The sequence below is a fragment of the Hippoglossus stenolepis genome, chromosome 12 (genome assembly GCF_022539355.2).
Source record: "Hippoglossus stenolepis isolate QCI-W04-F060 chromosome 12, HSTE1.2, whole genome shotgun sequence".
Classification (NCBI taxonomy): Eukaryota; Metazoa; Chordata; class Actinopteri; order Pleuronectiformes; family Pleuronectidae; genus Hippoglossus; species Hippoglossus stenolepis.
In genome coordinates, this window is record NC_061494.1 from 10,583,782 (window position 1) to 10,605,228 (window position 21,447).

The 21,447-nt window shown below is 43.5% G+C and overlaps 1 protein-coding gene across 40 annotated transcripts in view; it reads right to left on the bottom strand.

Moving 5' to 3' along the window:
- Positions 1 to 450: 450 nt before the first annotated feature.
- Positions 451 to 21,447, bottom strand: part of LOC118119247 (neurexin-1a) — a 254,382-nt gene continuing 233,385 nt past the window's right edge. For 28 of the 40 annotated variants that reach the window (XM_035173025.2, XM_035173013.2, XM_035173038.2 and 25 more), the window contains 2 exons: positions 15,763 to 15,850; positions 451 to 2,334 (listed from right to left, as the gene is read on the bottom strand). In XM_035173025.2, coding sequence (XP_035028916.1) covers positions 2,030 to 2,334; positions 15,763 to 15,850 — 393 coding nt within the window. In that variant the 3' untranslated portion in view covers positions 451 to 2,029. The remainder of the gene's footprint in view (positions 2,335 to 15,762; positions 15,851 to 21,447) is intronic. The other 12 variants (XM_035173037.2, XM_035173019.2, XM_035173015.2 and 9 more) reach the window with 1 other exon arrangement.

Genomic DNA, 21,447 nt, shown 5'->3' on the forward strand with positions numbered 1-21,447 from the left:
CAGAGTAGAACCACTTCAGTATCTACCTTCTGTTTACACCGGCACGCTCATCCCCAGTGTATGTGAACGGTCACGTGATATATGTTTTCAGGTGCATAAACATGGAGAGGGATTATTACTGATGCAGAGCTAAAATGCTCGGGGGTGGAGGTTGTTTCAAAACAAAATGTGTTAGTATGGATGTAGGCTCAGAGTACATTATCGCTCCTTCAGATTTTCCATCATGACCCAGTATGAGGACAAATAAAAAACATAAAACCTGCATGTTGCTCGGATACATTTTGTCAGCAGACCGGTTTAAGTTCACTTAGGCAATATTTTATTCATTTGATTTTCAAAACTAGTTTTTTTTTTCTTCTTTTATAATTATTTTTAAGCGGAGTACAAGAGGTTAGAGGTACAATCGAACAGAAAAGCCAGAGGAAAGGAAAAAGGAGCAAACAAAGAGAATTTATAATCATCATTTATAGTTCAAGGTCATGTTCCTCATAGTCATTCAAAGTACAGGTCTCTGGAAAGCAGAACTGACGGACAGAATGACAGAACAAACACAGAACAGCTGAAATGGAGACAGATTGGAGCTCCCTCCTGTGGCTTCGCGTCAGCCCAAGCACACATCGGACAATCTCGTAATACCACTTGGAAACACACACAGCAAGTTAATTTATATTAATCGTTGTCACCATCCATCATCATCATCATCACTCATATTCTCGGTCTTCATTCTCACTCGTGTAAGTCAGGATTGAGGAGGAAGGCAGTGATTCAACTGGAATCCTTAACAGATCCACATAAGTCGTCATGTCACGCCTTTTGCAGTTTTTGGGGGAACGGTTCGGCTACTACTGGTCCGGGATCGTCTGTCTCTGGTTGGCATTTGTATAAAAAACTATATAGGAACACATGTAAAAACAAGGGGAAATCAAATTATTATTATTCAACTGAGAAAAAAAAAAATGCAGATGTCTTCATAAAATCTTCTATGACTAGCAACACTTAATAACACTTATGTCTTCTTTTTGTCCTTTTTTTTCTCTTTTATTCCAAAATGGTAGAGGAGCAGTTATAGTTTGCATCATCTATACAACAGGCTATAAAACACCACTTTGTCACAGTCCAGAAAGCACATATAGATGTGGTTGTACTGTATATAAACATATGTACTGTAATAAGATAATTTTGCGTGCATGGCTTCCGAGTGACGCTTGTTCAGACGCCCCCGGCACTCTGAGGAAACGCCCCCCCTTTGAGTTCACATGACGTGAAGACGAAGGCCTCCAGATTGCTTACTGGCACAATGGACATATTCTTCTTTAAAATCATAGTCTTTTCCAGAGAAACTGCCCCCCCACCATCGAGGTCGTGCTGCGGCAGCCTTGTCAGGCAGGTGTTAGGTCTTTGCCGGCCGCCAGCTCCTGTTCGTTGAGTCCTGATTCCACGGGCGTCCATCAGGGAATTTTTTTTCTGTCCGAGTTCACCGCCGTCACCAGATTTTTTTTTACTCTTCCACCCACGTTAAATATTTGGCGCGTTTATGTATGTATTCATTTGAGCTTTGTGTCATTTTCTGTAGAAAAAGTCTCAACAACACAAACACAGGCAATGTAAATGATAACATTGAGTTCGTAATGCTGAACCTGTCTCGTCACGCGTGCATCTCTGCCCCCCTTGTTTACCCGAAACAAGGGAGTTAGATCACATTGTCCTGGCCAAGGAGACGAGTCACAGGTGGGTTAATGTTGTTTGGTTGACATGTTAGATATGTGTTCAGTTCCTTTTCAACTGGTTGCCAGAGCCATGTTTCCGTCTTTCTCTTTCTGGACTGTATATGTTTTCTATCGCCAGTGCTTGAGTCTAAAGAAAGTTATTTTTTCATTTTTCATATTTACTTTTCAGAGCATCGTCTTTTAGGAAAAATGACTAAATAATGTTCATCTTTGTTATTATACTGTACACATGTTGATGTCCTGATTTGTCTTTTTGATAAACGTTTTTTAAGTTGGTCTGGCAAAGACCAAAGTTTGGACAATCACACGTAGTACTCCTTGTCCTTGTTCTTCTTATTCTTGCCCGAGGTCTTTGCAGTGTTGACTGGTTTCTCTTTGACCACGGTGCCGTTGGACTGCGCCGAGTTACTGATGTAGTTGCGACTCTCGTCCACGTGGTACGAGCCTTCATCTCTGTTCCGGTATTTATACATGGCGTAGAGCAGGATGAGAATGCACAGCGCCGCCGCCGCCACGATGCCGACCACCATCCCCGTCGTGCTGCTCGACTCCCTGAAGACCTCCGATGTGCCCGGGTAACCCTTCGGTGCGGAACCCGTGGGATTGGCTGCGAGAGAGATAGAGATATGATCAGCACAAATGGACTACACCCACCGATTTCTGCATTTTGTCATTATTAGTGTAACTAGATTTATGGTAGTGAGTGAATGCATGTGTGGATCAATATCACTGTGTAAAGCTGAATGATAGTTCAGACATCATCCCTGAGGCTTGTTGAAGTAAAAAGAAAATTGATTTCCTGCTTCATAGAAACACATTCACGAGGACACACAAAAACCAACCACGTCTAACATTGATGATCAAAAATGAAATTCCACACACAAGTGAGGACTCAAGGGCCCCAGTCAAATTCTTTCTGACTAACTTAAATGAATTAATACAAAAATAGTAAATCTTCGTCGATTAAATGTCAGCTAAAACTGTCAGATCTTACTCTCAGTCAAATAAGACACAAAAACCTAACGGGGGATTTTCTTTTAAATCTCTTGAAGATTGTACTTTGCATCTTTTAACAGTCACAAAATTAGATTTAAGTGGAAATGTCAATCCCACAGTAGCCTGATGAAACTGAAGTATCATGGGGATTTTCAATAAATGTTCTTTTTTTAGATTTTGCCATAAGTACATGTCATTATACCTGTCTAATCTGCTGCCTATCATCATTACAACTTTTGCGTTACACCATCCCGATGATGCCTCAATGAGGTGTATTGTTCATATTCGGGAGACGAGGTGCTGTAGGATAAAGAGATTTGCTGAAGCTGTGAAGAGGACAGTTAAAAGTGCACTGCTCATTGCATGTCGTACAGTCATGAATGAACACGCCACGTTTACGACATTCGCTATAAACTCAAGCGTCTGTGAAAATAAATCTTTCAGGGAGAGACAATTCTTCAATTGACTCAGCAGATTTTGCCAAAGGCTGTCCCCACTTCTGTGCTGAAATGGTGCCATTCAACGGAGCATATTCTGGAAACACATCAGCCCCCCTGATATTATTCAGTCCTCCTGGCACATCGCTCTGTGTGTTTTTGTAGGAGTCATCATTTCTGCTTAAGCTCTCTTTGTTGCTTTTGAGAAATCCAAACACGCAACAGTAACATTTGGAAATGAAAGCACTCGGGTTCCACCGGATTGGGGCACAGAATACTGGAGGGATTTGCAGCTTGGTTCAGATCACAGTTACACTGACGTGAGAATGTTTTGTGCTTTGATTTGCATTTTTTTTTACGCCGGACAAACAAACAGTAAAAACAGAAACTGTGCTGAGATGTAGGTCTGAATTAGTTTCTCTTTGTTGACTGGACAGTTACGTTAAACACATTGAACAAGATTTGCAGTATTTCCCTTTGCTGCTGCTACAGAGTCAACGCCCTTGTTATTCCCTGCGAATGACCTCAGGTGGCGTCTAGCATATAGTCTGGGAATTTTGTTGTTTACATGTTTACATCCTCCCGTAGGCTTTGTAGGATACTATATTTTCATACTATTAATATTAGAGATCCTACTTTGAAGATCAAATGCTGATCCATGATAAATTGGTAAAGCGTGTTAGTATGGTAAAAGCAGGGAGTGGGGATCATTTAAGGGCACAATACGGCAGCACTTAGTTTAATATGTGTTATATATATTGAGTAGCATTATAAAGTTTAGCTTGACTGCGGAAAGCGTGCGTGAGCTAGCAAGACTGCTATATTAGCTTAGTATAGTTCTATTAACTTTACTTGGCTAAAGAACACTGGAACTGCTCATTCAAGAATATACTGGATACTAGCCTGAGGTCATTTACAGTCAACATGTAAAGCATGATGGGTAATATGCACTTCCTACTTTTGTCATGTTTTTGGATGATCTGGTGCTTTTATATTTTTAAAGGCGACATGCTTTTTATCCAGTTTTTCTTTCCTCTAGTTTATTGTAGAGGTTGGTTGTGTATGTAAAATGATGTAAAGGGAGCTCCTCCTCCCCACAGAAACACCCAGCTCCTGAACGCCTCATTGCTAGTTCCATATGTCCACGGAATCGTGATGTGTCATGTCACACGCCCTAAATTCAGGTAAAGTAAAAACTGAGGCCAACATTTCTGCTGGAAGGGCTGAGGGGGGGGGTCCTTAAAGAGACAGAAGCTAAAACCAAATGTTTCAGACAGAGGCTGAAAAGAGGAGCCACAGCAATGGACAGTCTGAGGACAGCGATGTGTTTCCTTAACATTAGAGCTTGTAAACCTTTTCGAGTAATAACACAAATTTAAATGATGAACCTGGATATGTCCATAATACGCCTCATTTAAGTTTAACACTGTATGAATTTAACATTTAAAAAAATTTGTTATAGTTAATTGTGTTCATTTATTGAATGGCAGGAGTACAAGTTTTCATTTTCAGGCTGAGGCTTGTAATATAAGGCCTTTGAGACTGAGGTGAAATACTGGTTTAAGGCTACAAAAGTAGGCTACATTAAATTCGGTGAGGATATTAAGAGATTTATTTTCTTTTAATTCTAGTTTCCTTTCTCTGGCTCTTACAGTGGGGGTCATGGAGCTACAGCACTCAGTATTCAGTATAACATTAAAGCTTTTATGAACCATCAGTTTAAGTGACATTCAGCGGGCGATGCTGAATACTCCCGAGCACACAGAGAACCACACATTATATATTGAAACATAGGGCTGAGACATGGCTATATAAGCAAATGAACAGAACCTAATGGCATATACATTAACAGTTAGTACAGTATTCATAAGAATATCCGTGAATATTCATGTGAACAAATCATGAGTCCTCGGCATCATATGATTTTTCATTCACAATGACAGGTACCATCATTTTTAGATTTCAATAAAATAGGTAATTCATATTTATTGAACCTGGCCCATTTTGCTGCCCCACTTTCTCGTACTTCTTTTTTTTTTTTTACTGCACAGTTTGGATTTTAGAAAAATAATTGCATTCTTCAGCTTTGATATTGAACCAGTTTTTTTTTTTAAAATGAAGAGATTTCTCTCTAAACCAGAAACCACGACATTGTCTCTTCATTATTAAATTCTTTTGATCTTGGTCAGTCAGAGTAACATTTCCACACGAGTAACTCTCTTTCTGGGCTAGAACCCCGTATCAGCAGCAGAGAACTCACATCAAAAGGAAAAGACATGAAAAACAAAATTTTGCTGCTATTGAAGTTTGTCATAATCACCTTGTCTTATCTTGTCACATTCTTTTTTCACGATGGACTAACTTCTCTGAGCGTGAGCAAAGACAGAAATTCTTGTTCGCATTCTAGGAAAAGGTCGTTTCTTCCTGATCCACGAAGGATAGGGCAGAATTAAGATGATGCAGCAGATCCCATCCTACACTACACTTGTTTGGCTATTTCTCAATGTCGACCAAGAACACAAGACATGGGTGTGGTTCTCTGAGATTTGTCAGTGAAGGTGTGCCTGTCCTTTATACCAGATGTTGTGCCAATTGTTTTGCATATTTTTTCCAATTAAGTGTCAATCACATATAGAGTAACTTACGAGACAGTTAACCATTTTGTTATAGTTGTTAACTGCAATTTCCAGGCATCCATTTGCTGCCATTGATGGAGAAAGATAAAATTAAAGGGGAATTCTGGTATTTTTCAACTTGAGCCCTATGTCTATAAATGTGGCTGTGTACATGAATGGCACTTACAAAAACCTTTGGAATGTGTCCAGTAGATCTCCTCTGCCAGCAGCCACAACATGACGGCAGTGGCTATAATGTCATCTAATGGGGCAACTGCGACAGTCCACGACGAGTGAGACGGACCCAGCAGCAACAACTGAAGCCTTTTATTGGTGAAAAAAGCTCTTTTAGGACCGTCGCTGTTGCCCCTTAAGATTACATTGTAGCCACTGTCGCCGTGTCATGGCTGCCAGCAGAGACAAACTACTGGACCAATTCCAATTGGAAGAGTGACCATGTGATTTTCATGGCATATGAGAGAGAATGCCATTGCCAGTTGAAATCTAAAAATCTAAAACTACACCCCCCCCACCACCCTCCGAACTTTACTTCACACATTTTTCACAATAATATAGTTATCGTTAGGATTGTACTCCAGTGTTTGCACAATAAACTACTTTTTTTTAATGAACTACTTTAAATACTCGGTAGAACTGAGCACATGCAGCACTTTTGGGAATCATTTCCACCAGTGAATAGTGCACATCACTCTGCCCACTTCATATTCTGAATGCTGTCCAAGTTGTGAGACAGCCCTCCTCAGTTCTCTGATGGCTCTCTCCATTGTCATCTCTGTTGTCTCACTCGCCTTTTTATGGTTTCGGAGATACAGCTCATTTTTGATTGCATTCATATCTCCTCTTGAGTGACAGCTTAATGTTCAGACAAACATCACTTTGCATGGCGTAATATTTGCTAATGACCCACACAGATGGCGAGAATGTCTAGTTTGGCGAGATCTCGTTCACGGCAGACTAAAGGGCACAGGAACGTGTAAACTGTAAAGTTGTCTCAGCCGTCTGCCAGGAGAGGAGACACCACGGCCGCTCATTGACGTTTTCCACCGCGGTTAGACTGATCAGCGGTCCGAGTGTGCTCCCAATGCCAGTAGACATTCAAGGACAAGCACAGAGTACCACAGGGGGATTGAGTGTGACTGAGCGTTGAAACAGATTAGCTCTGCTTGTGACAAGCCCACTTATCCTTGCAGACAGGTGTGAAGAATGCTCTTGCCTTGTAGGCTACTGGTTGACACGGCTTTTCCCCAGCAAGCCGCTGCGCATGCATTAACGGCGAGTTTCTTTCATATTTGCTATCTATCCTCTGTTCGGGGTCAAAAAGTTGAAAGTGTAGATAACATACACAGGTTGATGGAGGTGGGAGCTCTGGATGTGGCAGCTGAGGGTTGTACATGAGACCTCGGCTGGCTCCCGCAGCGAGGTGACAGAGTTGGAAGAGTTCTGGAGGCAGGTGGTCTCGGTCTGCATTATCAGGGGTGAGCCATGGTGCACTGTTCTTCCATCAGTGATCTAACATGTCAAGCTGTGGGCTTTGTTATTTCCTCTTGCCTGTATCTGTTGATTGGCTCCCCATAGGCTCCATTCAGACAGAGACTTTGGGGAAACCCTAAATCAAACAGATTTTTCTTTCATTACTGGATTAACACTTCAGTAAGCGTGGTGCTGACACGACCAGGTTTTTTTCCAAACTCATTAGTATTCATCACAGCTCATCAGTTTGCATTGCGACTCAACACTGCCTATCAAGTAGCCACCTGATGGCAGGCAGGGCTGTTTTGTAGCCCCTAAGTCTACCTGATGCACTTGGTGATGCGGCTCATTTGCCACCCATAAGCCTGGCTGTGCACCCCCTCAAGTTGGGCTCCAGCAAAGTAATATGGCAGCAGGCACGGGGCCTCCGAGAAAGCCTCACACGATCTCAGTCAAAATGCATCCGCCTCTCTGTTCATTAGCAGTCCATCACCTCAGAATGGAGGCACATAAACTGAGAGAGAAATAGCGCCTGAAACAAGTGTTTAAAATGATGGCTGCTCTTATGCGCTCTACTTGAGCGTACCCAGCGGTAAAATTATACGTGGGGGAAAATGACCTTAAAGTGGTGCCTGGCTTCATGGCAGAATAGTGGGGGTGCACTCGCGAGGCAATAGAGGTAAACTCAGGGGGGGTTCACTTTTGAAGGATTGCCGTTACGTAAAGGCTGCCGGAATAATTTCCTCCTTCCCTCCGACTCATCCCAGAGTGAGACTTATCGTAAGGTCCTTGCTGTTTCATTCACAAGGACAACAAGTTAATATTTCGCCCCTTTAGTCACAAATCATTTGCTTTCACTGGGAGAAATGCACATGAAAAAAACACATGAACAAAGAGCTATAGATGATCTTATATGTGACCCTGACCCAAACAGTACATGTTAGTGAAGAAAATGAAAATAGCCTGAGCAGGAAATTTCATTTCCCATACAGAGAGGCAGTGAAGAGTGTAATGACATCACCACTGTGATTGGTTTGGCCTCAGTGTTCTGGTTACTCCAGGGCTCGATAGCATCTCTTCTTTTAATTTCACCGGACTCCAGTATGGATACATGACTGCCTCAGATATTAGCACTGGTGCAATGGAACTTGTCATTAAAAAAAAATATATATATAAAAAAAAAAGCCTGCATGTGCAATGCCGGATGTGATTCCCCTTTTATTTCCGCCTGACTTCTTCTCTGCCACGTGCACCCGAGGAGAGGAATGGGATCAGAGATTCCACACTGTCAGGCGGGATTTGGATAAATGGTCCTCTTCAAAGACTATTTCTCCTCATTTGTCTCCGGCGAGAAGGTTCATTTGTTTGGTAATTTGCAACAGGGTGAGCAGGTTGACGGGCTCCATGGATGAATGAGAGAGGGGGGCGTGTAACTTCCGGTGCGCGCGAGCCTTGTTGAGAGGTAATGGAGCAACCGAGACTACTTAGGATATATTTAATGGACAGAGTTGGCTTGACCTTTCATTAACTGGTGGGGGTAAAAGGTCGAGAGAGCTGTGCAGAGAACACATGGACAATGGCTGATTGATGCACCATGGCAACACTTTTTTTCCCCTTTATCTATCAGAACAAAAATGAAAAATTAAGTGAAGTCAGTAAGATGGTGATAAAAGAAGATTCTTAACATGGTTACCCCCTGCAAGCGGCAGTAGCTGATAAACATGCAGTGCATCATGCGTCTTCGGGAGCTGAAGGAGGTGTGGTGTTGCGATGCCTTTCCGAGCGACCCGGGCTTAGTCGACATGCTCAGTGACACATTGCTGTTATTCAGCCAGATTAGTGTTATACCATCTTCTCACTGCACATATCCACCCATAATCACAAGCTGTCTGAGCCATCACAGAGTTGGGGATCAGTCTGCAGACAGGTCACTGTATCAACTGCAGCGGGGCCAAAACACTTATTAAATCCCTCTTCCCTCTTTAATTACCCGAGTGTCCTCAAGAAGTGATACAAGCCATCCTGTACTTGTGACATGCTGGCAGTGTGCCTGATGACAGCATGTGCATGTGTGAGTCTGAAGTGGCACCGCTCGTGCTGATGGCGGATGATGAACAGAGAGCCGCGAGAGCATGAAATGAGGTCCAAGTGAGAATTATTAAAAGGTGGCGGATTAAGCCCAGTAAAAGGTACGGTGCAGATCAAGCCTTTGCCCAGAGGGGTTCCACTAAAAGAGGCGAGATGAAAGGAGAGGGTGAAGCTTACTCAGCTTGAACGCCACGATTCTGGAGTTCAATCTCTTGATTAGATTGAGGAGTCGGGCTACGTGTTCTTCAGGTCCGTAGTTGTTACATTTACAGAGGGCTTATAGCGACACGGCTCGACAAGACCACACGGATGCTGCAGGTAGATGAAGGCTGGGGGTGATACATACCCATACATACGCATGTTGTATATACCACAATCAGGCAACAGCTATTTCATTTTGTAATAATGACATTACATCATGATGTCATTATGATAGTTACAGTTATACCATATAGTGACAAATAGTTACATCTTGTCTCTTATCATACTGCTGAAATAATAATTGTTATCATGTGAATTATATTTCGATCTGCATAAGCTTTCGGTCGTGCCTATAGCCCTATAGGATGCAAAGACACCATGAAATAGGCATTGTTGAAATAAGGTAAGGTATTTTCCTGACTTAATTGTTTGTATCATATCATTTGATGCGGAATGATTTTCTGACCTAAAGTGTTCTTTGGGCCATGTTTGTTGACCTTGACTTTAGACTGATTGGTTCCAAAAGTTATTCATCTGGAGATACCCCTCTAAAGTAATATCTCCACCAAGTTTGTTAAAAATATGTGGATGCATTCTTGAGATATTTTGTACAAACACAGACAAGGCTGAGAATCTTGCCTGAGCAGTTATGCCTAATGTGACTTGCTGGGCAATATTTCCAAGCCGTACTTTACTTGTTAATTTTATCATAAGGGACCATTGGTTTGGCGTCTTTTCTTTTCTCGGGTAAGCAAAGTCTTTCACGCCCCACTTAGACTGATCAACAGACACATTGTGTTTGCATCAGTGTCAGCACACGCAGAAGATGTGTGGTCGAAAACATAAAAATAATTGAAAGTATAAATATGGCTGGATCAGTAAAAGAGAAAGACTGACAGTGAGTGTGAAATCCTGTTTCCTCTCAGAACACACTTCATTGAAAATAGGGTGTAGAGAGAAGACTTGGACGGGATAATCCTCCCTGAAAGAGTTCAGGAAAACAAAAATGGGCCAAATTCCTTAAGATTGTCTGCAGAATTTGGCAAAGTGCGCGGCAGCCACAGTGGAACGTTTTGCGTTATACATTTGAAGGTCATCAGCGCGTTTTGATGGACGTGAGCTCTGATCCCATTCAGTGGGCATCCGGTCTTCAGGAGGGCTTTTCATTTGTTAAACCATCTCTTCTACAGCGGCAGTCTGTTGGCACGCAAGGGGCATGCCACTGTGTTCAGCAAAGGAAGCAATGAACACACACGGAGCTCCAGCTGGGTATGATTGAATAACCTATTAAATGTGGGCAGTGACCTCTTAAGCCAGCACAGTGCTCTTGATGTTTCATTAATCTCGCAGCTACTTTTAAAACAATAATTTACTCAAATTTCTTTTTCACCCCCTCCTGGCCGAGTGCATTCCAGCCATTGCCATCGGGTTAAAGAGAGCATTCATTTGCCGTTTGATTTATTGGTTTACTCTATGTATTGTTTCCCCAGCCATAAATTAAATCTATTAAAACAAATGTCAAACACATTAGTAGCTGCTAATGTCGCCGCGGAATGCTTGAGGATAGAAAAAGATGAGAGAGCGCGGAGAGAAGTGGAAACTAGAGATGATTAACCTTAACCTGCCTATGGGCGATCCACAGTGAAGGGCAACTGGAGCTGAGAATAAAGGCGCTGAGAGATTATTTGTGAAATGTGGAAGGCTGCATTTATCAAAACGCTCAGTGAGGCTGCTGGTGTGGGACATAGTCCAGTATCTATTTTTTTTGACTGCCTCTTACATTATTAAAGACGGTGGAATGGTGGAAAAAGGTTTGTTGTAAACATATAAAAGACAAAAATCCGCCTGATGCATCCAATGTTATGCGAGGATTTGTCTCTCTGCCTTTGCGAACTCGGCTACAAAGAAGAAACTCTCCCTCACGGACATTTTCTATCATATCAGCCCATTTCCTACAGTTTATCATCATAGAGCAAGAAGATGTTTGATACTTTGAGCATTTACCCAACACTTTTCCTAACCCATAAATTTTAAGGCTAAAATAACTTTTTATAACTTTTAATAAGTTTGATATTGTGGGAAATTGTGTAAAATATGAATATTCTCGATGTTTGAGAGAAATTCTCACTATACAGGAAGTATCCCAAATAAAAGCATGACATACTATTATTCCAACTGAAGGATACATTCTGATTTGTCGACTAGGACTTTGGCCGCATTGGAACAGCTGCGAAGGACTAAACTCAAGAACGCTCAGAGGAGAAACAACGAAGGGCGAGGGACAAAAGCAGTGGCGGGATGTAACCTTGAATATGGGTCGGCGTGCGGCAGCTGCCCTCCATCAACGGCCCGCATGACGCCCGTGAAATGAAGCAGGTAGGTAAGAGATATCCGCTCCGTCTGACCCCATGCGGCTCCGCAACAACCCGTTCCATTAACTTTCCCCACGCGAGCTGAGGTTGGCACTTGAAAATCAGCACCAGCCGGCCCCTCGGTGGAGCGTTCGCCGGGCAATTTTCACACACGGCCGAGACCACATCTATATTTTCACCAGCTGATTGGCCAACACTTCATACACAATCACCCACAAATATATAGATGTAAATATGTCGTTTTTTGTGAAAATGCAGTATTACTTATAACATCAGACTTTCATATCAAAGCATGTGAGGTCATTATGCTGAAGACTTTAATCAGCTATTTCTGAACATTTGTCACAACGGGCTGCAACATCGATGTTCATCTGACACAGTGACGTTCAGCTGCTTAGTACCATATGCACACTCCACGAATCAGCCTCCTATTACTGATCAGATGTATTACAGCAGCATGGGCCTATATATTCCTTTCTGGTTTCCTGAGCTAGGGGGGGGGATTCAATTTGCTGCAGTATGATCTAATCTGAGTCTTGCCGGGCGATAAGCTCTGCTGGTAGCGCTGGCTTTCCATGGTTTCCAGAGCTAAGAGAAATAAAGCATGGCAATGAGTAAGTTTACCCGACTGATGTCACTCAGCGGCTGATAGGGACGGCCGCGGGATGAGACTCCGGTGATATACAGGACGATCTAGAGCTGACCTTGAGCCAGAGATAACTCACGAAATATAGTATCTTTCACAGCTCACGTCTTGGGAAGCACCGACGTTATCCTACAGTATATACAGGAGCCAGAGCACGAGAGAGTGAGAGAGTGAGAGTGAGAGAGAGAGAGGAGAGAGGAGAGAGGAGAGAGAAATATCAAAGGTGTGCACATCTGGCCTCTGCTTTTGAGTTGGCAGACTGAACCGACCGCGAAGGTGTTGCATGGGAAATGATGTATTGTTGGTGTCATTAAAAAGGAGCTGGCGGAACGGTAACATGAGAAAGTAGCGCCACACGGGCAGCAGTGGCTCCAGTTCTCTGCGCGCACGGCGAACAGCGCCTGCGATGGGCTGAGGGCTTGGCAGCGCGTGTGAGCGGTTCTGAATGTGGATATTAATCAGGATGCGGTGTTAGACAGCTGCCACCGCGGGAGCCAGCAGCTCTGGTGTCAAATCCCCTTCAGTGATCACAGAAAGAGAGGGATACTCTGCTCCGAGGGGTGTGCGTCCCCGAGCATCGCGCGGTTCACGGCTGATGTTTTGGCAGATGCCCTTGTCAAAAAAAAACCAAAAACATAATGCAAGCTGCTGGTGTGAATGAGTTTGCGCACCAATCTCCTGTGTATAGTGTTTGACAGAGTTAGCAGATGCATGTTGGAAGCACCTATTGTGATGCCGCCCGATGGGGATATCACTCAAACGTGCAGTGTGAGAGTTAAAGGAAGAGGGAGTAACGAAAGCTAATCTTGCCGGTTGGAAGGCCAAAGGAACAGGAAGAGAGACAGACGAGAAAGTTGATAGTCTTTGCTGTGGGGCAGACATTAATTTAGTGAAGGTTTTATGACCACATACTGATCGATAGCACATCAAGATGGAGTGGGGGGCCTTGGGTCTGGATTTAATTGTTCTCTGTGCCGCTCATCGCCTCTGAATGCATTCGAAAATCCTTCTATTCATTGGCAGGCACTGGGGTTAGACTTAATTGCCTTCCATGTGTGGCAAGGTAAGAGATTAAAAGTCTGGCGGCATTGAAGGGAACAAACATTTACAATCCCAATTTGTCGGAGTGAAGCTGATAAAACAGAGGCATTTTCAAACACTTGCAGGGGGGGGCGAGAAGTGCGCCCTCTTTATTTTGAATTCATCAGGGCTCTTGTACACACAGTTACAACTTGTGGACCAAAATAGATTTCTTTTTATGTTTGTTTTATGAAGAGAAACGGCTGACATGTGCCGCAATCATAGACTCCGAGGGCTGTTACGTGCAGATATCGTGAATAATAGTAGATGAGAAACAACGGGATGAACTCCCACTGCCTGCTGCAGAACTTAATGAACAACAGTAGGGACGGACACACACACACACACACACACACACACACACACACACACACACACACACACACACACACACACACACACACACACACACACACACACACACACACACACACACACACACACACACACGTACATGTGTAAACATCAGCCTTCACTCACTGCTCTCTGGGTTTACCCTCCTTGATCCTGTGCTGTCATGCGGGCCTTATAATTACAACTGTGCGCTTTCGCGTCTTCTCGGTCGCTCTCAAAACACCCGTGTCGGCGCATTAATAAATGTCATGAGTCCATGAAGATGAATAGGTGCACAACTAAAGCGCATTATTAACAACTGCACCGACACATACAAAGCACCTAGAGCAGAGTGGAGTTTTAGTCATGTGACTCTCAGAGAGGGATTTGTTCTGAAAAAAACAAGAACAAAAAAAAAACAACCTGTGCTGAGTTTAATCTCAGTGGGTGGAAGCCAAAAAACTAAAGTTTTCTATGAACAAAAAAAATAAATAAAAGGTGCATTTTATCACATTGAAGTAATTATTTTGAGAAATGTGCTTTCTTGGTAAAAGTTAGTGGAGAAGATTGATAACGCGCTCATATCTGAATACTTAAGATAAAGCTAAGTCAGCTCAGCATGAAGAATGTGACTAGAGCAGCCACCTAGCACAGGAATAGTCTGGTAAATAGTCCCATAAACTCCCAGAGGTTGTGTTTTTACTCTCAGCTTTTGTCTAAACTAAACGTACAATATGTAACTTTGGCCTCTAGACATGGTTTGATGATGTCGTGAAGCAGCATGGCATCATGGGAGCTGTCTTCACCACCATGCAGATTAAAATCTACCTGACATAGGATCATGGATCAGGTAAGTTATTAAAGTTTTATTCATATTACACAGCAAAGGACAATGAATAATCCTGATCCATTACTAGAAAACAACAGACTGTGTTTTTTCCTTTGTCTATGTCATTTGCCCCGGAAGTTATGGCAGAGGTGGGCAAAGCCACAGGTTAAGCGGAAATTAAAATTTTAAATTCCTGTTACTTTGCATATATTTGTGGATTTCTTTGCACTTTAACATTGTTGGAAACATTTTGAATAATGTAGGTACACAAGTCAAGAAAACATCTTGCATAGTTCAAGTCGTTTTTAGACATTTAAATAAAGAATCGTTACATTTAATATCATTAAACGAAGAACAAATGAATGTTAATTTACTGTTAGTAGTGGCGGGTACATTTTGTGTGGAACCAGGCTGTTTCCTGATGTTATCAGTCTGTATGTTAAGCTCAGCTAACCAGGTGCTGGCTCCAGCTTCACATGTAGAGGACAGATATGAGAGCGGTGCTGATCTTATCTAACGAGTAGCGAGAAAGTGAATAAGCGCATTTCCCCAAAAATGTATTTCCAGATAAGGTAGATGGCTAAACTGCTTCCATTAATAGCCCATGAATATTATGGTCATAAATGAATGTAAAATTTTACTGCATTTACATTCGACGCTCCAGGACTCTGAAATATAAGAACAAGTAAAAAGCTCGCTCTGGCAGATTGGAAGCTTCCCAGACAGAACTAATGGAGAGCCTCCAGCTCGCTGCATCATGAAGTCAGTCGGTAGCCAAAAGACGAGAAACTCAGCGGCTGAGGAGTGCTCGAGCTTTAACTAAAACTCCAATCTGCTCGTACAAACACTGTGTGCTCGCCTAGAGTGTCTTGGTGGGGGTGGGCTACGACAAACGGAGACACACTGACACACCCAGAGAGAAGTAGAATAAAAAAGAGATGACTAACCTAACCCACCTGAGCTCGGCTCACAGGGATCAATGTCCTCGTCGTCGCTCGGACACTCGGCCGACGCCACCACAAAGTCGTCGGTTGTCTGAAAAGAGAGAGAGGCACACGGTTAGAGTGGTTACGGGGGGGGGGGAAATACTTTAGATAGAGAATAGTGGTGTTTCCAGAGGGTAAGGTTTGAGGAGAGCGCGGGCAGATGAGATGTGAATCCAGACAGCTCCACTGTTTGGCTGCTGGATTCATCTGTCAACACGGGGGCCACACGCTGCCTGGCGCCGGAGCAGCTGTTGCGCCGCATCCCAGGCATCACCGTACTTACGGAGATGAGATCTGATTATTGAGGCACAGGAGGAGGCTGGAGTTCATAGCGCCCGTTGTCAAGTCGCATGCTCAATTTGTGCTGCAGTGTGTGGCTTTGCATAGCCGCTTCAAGGAATTGTTAAGAGCCGTCGCTAACGCACCTCTGACATTTAGAGGACAACCACCCGTGAAAAGCGAGGAGAAGAAGAGGCCGGGAGACGAGGGGTGGAGGCTCCGATCAATATTCCATGTTATTTCCCTTAATGTGAAAGAAAGATCTCTGTTGCAAAACAAGCATCTGACAAAAAAAGAAATCATGACACGTATAGACGGCGCTTCATTATTTCACTGGCACGTCTACTCTCATACCAATTTCATCGCACTTCCTCACCTGCCAAACACAATACATTTTACACTCTCGGTGAATGGGAAAGGGCAAACAAAAGAGCGGAGGGGAAAAAAAGCACACTGTAAAACATTATACCGCAGTGTTCATTTATAGTCTTGCTTCAGGCCATTTGATCAGCTCTGCGTTAAAGGTCATTTCATTTAAGCATGGCAGCCTCTTTGGGGCGGCGTTGGTTTTCCCCCCCCCCCGTTATGGCGCTCCGCTAAGCAGAATAACCTGCCGCTATACATTTAGCCTTGCTCCTCCACTTATCCCTTTTATGCTAATATTTCTAAATCCCCAAATACGTGCTTGACGATCTTCAATGTACTTAAATATCTTATACTCTGGGGTATGTTTGTGCCACAAAATAATAATGAGGCTCAGAAATGCATTAGGTTCCAAAAATGAAGATGGATTTCGTCTCTTATTGAATTTGCGCTATTATTTTACTGATGTTTGACTGCGCATCAAAATACTTCTGCAAGTTGGATTAGTATTGACTCATCCTAAGGAAATTAAGGGGTGATGTCATTTTGCTTAACATCCATTTGGCTGCACATAATGCAATTCTATCGTGACTGTAAAATCATTTTGACATTCTGAACATGGCCCAACATCATCTTTACATAATAGACCTGGAAATGATAGATCAAGCCCATTAAGGGAGTTGCGGTGGAGGGCTGTTTTTGGTGCATCTGTGCCGGGTGAGGCCCGGGGAAGCCGTCCAAATGTAAATTCAATTTGCTGTGCATGAGGCTGATATACAGTGTCGGCCATCCAGATGGCAAAACCGCCGGATCCTGGAGTGCCACATCCATCACTTCTGCCTCGTGATTTGTTTTTCCTGGCGGGAGATCTTGACACTCGGCGCTCACTGGCAGAGCTACGAGAATCAGGGAATCAATACTCGCTCTCTGTTCTTCCCACCTCATCCACTCTCGTTCTCGCTCTACCTCTCACATCCCTCCTCTCCTCTCTCCCTTCGACTGCGTCCTTCAGATTTATTTGAAAGAGGAGGTGGAGAGGAAGCGATGGGATGTGGGTGCAGTGGATGTAGGTTAACTCCCCGCAGAACAACCTGAGCGGAGGTGTATGCCCGTTCATATTTAGACGCCTCTGTCTCTTCATTCAGGTTAGAAAGCTGCAGCGAGCGGCCTTCAACTCCATCACATCAGCGAAATCCAATAATGAAACGGACGGAATTGGTTTATCTCTGTACATGAGAATCCTTGTTTTTATGATTAAAGATATTGAATCCACTTGTTTATGAGACAAATGTCTGAGTGAAAGCCATAGGAGTAAATATTGATATGCTGTTTGAGTTTATGAGATTCCATCAGGTCTGACCTTTAGAAATCGTCATTATACGGCCAAACCAATAACTATGAGGAACAAAATAAATGTTGGATTGCACCTAGATTGAGACTTTCAAATCAAATGACAGGGAACGGTGATTTACAATGTCCTAACAGCACCATCAAATAATGTCATAGTCATTTCACCATCCAAGGACAAATGCTGTGTGTAGTTCTGCAGCTCGACTGTGTCTGCTAAGCCACCTCGAAGTGCAATCCTTCTTCCATCTTATGGAAATATCAACCCTATGCTACACTTCTAAATGAATCGTGTGTGTGTTCGCAGTGCAGGTAAGCCGCTAAATCAACACTAAAATGAATCCATGTGTTACTGGGCATCGGCCTGCCCGCCAGGATTAGTGTGTAGGTCAACATTTTGATGTGGTCATGACCTGGTTGAAATCCAATAACATTACCAATTCATGGTGTCCTCCCGCAACACTTGGCTTCTTTTTTCACCCGTGACGATTCAATGCGAGCGATGCGAGGGGCTTACCATGCAATTTAGCCACTGTGATGAAAACTGACAGGTAGCTGGGCCGGGATGCCAGGAAAAAGGACACTGAAATCTCAGGAGATCTTTTCTCAGGGAGATGTCCTAAATAACGCAGGGTGTGCTTGTGATGGTTTTTTGACGTAGCAGTTGAGAATAGAAAAATAACAGCCTTTCTTACACAAATGGTATTTCCATAGTTTTCCTCGAATGCAGTGTGTTTTTGGGGGAGGGTTCATTAGCTCGGCGGAGTAAGGGTTACCGATGCAAAGAGCCTCATGCCCACAAGAAAGATGCAGCGATAGATAAGCGTATAAACAAGATGTACCTGTAGTTCACTTTATAAACGTACTTCCAAACATGCAAGAAGCAAAGGCTCGGGGGCTTGTAAAGCATCATTAATCTAAAGGTAAAGCGCTGAGGCCACAGTGAACACCACAACACAGCTCATTTATCTGCCTCAGCTCAGAGCTGCAGAGAGCAATGAGAGGAGCTGAGGAAACCTGGGAAGACAGCTGGGAGGACGATACACAAAAACAAAAATGTGTAGGATGAAACAAACAAAAAAAGCTTAAACAATGTTTAAAGATACTGAGTACAGTGTCTCTTAAATAACTAAGGTGTCAGGGGAGAATTTACACGAGTGTACTCAGTGAAATAAAGCTATCGACTGACCTTGGCTCAAGAGCTGATTGAACCATCAAAGGGGATGTGGAGCAGGAAATTCCGACCTGACTCAGCCTAAGGTGCCCCAGTGCTTTCTTTAGCACTGTCATGGCGGTTTCGATCTCTGTAGATTGATAACGCTCCTCCTTAATGAGATGTCCAGCCCGAGCTGCGGCCCGCACGTGCTCGCTAAAGCCTGGTCAGCAGTCTCATTCTAGCTGGACCCCAGGTAATCTACAACCCAGCAAAACCCACTTTCTGCTGCTCTTAAATAACCATTGCACTGAAGCAGGTGGCTTTACTGTAATGCACTGCATTTATACACTTCTCCCCCGAATGCATGCCCCCCCCCACCTTAATCCTGGGGCTGTGCAGGGGGGAGGGAGGCAGGGGAGCGCTGCTCCTCAGGGAGGATGCTGTGCTGCGCCTCTGGCCCCAGCGTTGTAGTGCAAGAGACACCTTCTCTGTGATAACCTGTCGGCATGTCTCTGCGGAGCGCCGCTGGTTTTCACATTGTTTTCTTTCTGTTCTAATTTGATGAATGCTCCCTGGCACACAACATGTCTCTTTGGAGACGAGCTGAAAGTCAGGAGGACACTGAAGGCATCTGAAGGGTTTATCCGAAGCATGCCTCCGCTGTCCTGGTAATGTATTCCACTGAGGACGCTCGCTGTTTTCTTTCGCCTTTCAACTTTTATTTTTTTTTGTTTTCCCTATGGTAAGCCTTGTTTTTGTCCACACATATGTGAGCTCTTGTTTTGCAAAAGCTCTTTCTCTTTCCATATACTGCAGATCAGTGACAAGAATAAAAATTGATCTATTTTACTCAATGTCTATAATCTGTTGCTCATTAAGATCCGGTGTAAATCCCAATCATTTTTTTTCAGAATGCCAGAAAGTCTGTGCCGTTATCAGCCAGTAAACTCTGGCTTGATTGGAAAATCGAAAAAAAAAAAAAATAAATAGAGAAAATGGCTTAGCTGCACATTATCATCATCACATAAAAGCCCTTCTTGTCTGCTACACTAAAATCTTGCCTCATAACTTATCCTGATATGTGTCTGCGTGACTCCCTCTGAGAATTTTTGGAACAAAATAAAACATCTAAAAATGATAAAACCCCATTTACAAAATGTCATCTATTATTCTGTTCTTTACACTATTATACTATTCTTCTATTCTAATACCACCTTTTATACCAGCAGAGCAGGTTTTCCTAATCGCTGTATGAAAATGGGATCTCACTGTGCTTAGGAAACAGCATCAGCATAATGGCGCATGTGTTTAGCAAAATAATTAGCCATATCAGAGCAGAGTAAAAAAAGAAATCTCCGACTCCCACAGGGTTGCTCATACTGTTCTTGGCTTAGCTCTCATGTTTTTTTTATTGCCATTATCTCATAATAATCCTGAAGAAATCAAATCAAGGGGTATACTCAAGACTGCACTTTAGGCCAATAGTATGGGTGAGAATGTTATTTATATCCTGCCTGTAATTGGCACTGGCCCCTCAAGACACAGCTCCAAATGTGGCTCAAAGCAGCGGAGGAATCAGTATTCTGCTCATGCTCCCGCTCAGACTGTGTGCCATTATTTCTCATGCTGCCACTGATTTCCACTGATAGCGGCCTGCCAGTGTCCAGATCTGAGCGGAGTTGTAGTCTGCACAGACTCACTGGGAGGAGTTTGTTGTCCTAAGCTTCACTTTTGCAGCAACCCATCATTAGTGTGCCAGTGAGAGGGAGCGAGGGAGGGAACGAGGGAGGAAGGCGATGGGGAGCAGATAGAAATGGCTCATGGTTAGACATGGGATGAAGAATGCCTCCCTATTCTTACACCGAGCTCCACGCAACTAGAGGCTCTGATATACAAAGTATACAAAACGGCAGTCCATAATAACCAAATGGTGGCGAACACGCTTTATGATCCGAACGCGCACACACACACACACACACACACACACCCGCACTGTTTACCCGTGGCAGATATCACACTGCAGCAGCAGCTCTTATCAGAACGCCTGATGACATCCAAGTATCTAACTTAGCACCCTGGAACTAGGTCAATGTTGATGAATAATTTAGTCCCAGATGCTCAATAGATTCCAACTGAATAATGAAGGCGTGTGGGCCTGGAAGACTGCGAGTTCAGCTCAGTGTATTGCCTGGCCTTCGCCCACACTCTTCCTACTGCTGGTCTGCCAAGCTGTTAACATCATGGACTCACACAGATACAGACTTCGGCAAGACGGGGAGACAATGGAGGGGAATTAGAACTATCACAGCTCAGCCGGGCAACAAACACTGACGGATTTTATAAATGTAGATATAAATCCATCCAACCGTCCATTATCTACACCGCTTATCCTCTGAGGATCCCAGCTGACTTTGGGCTACACCCCGGACAGATTGCCAGCGTATATCATAGGGGTGACAAACAGAAACAAACAAGCATTCACACTCACATTAGACCTCTTT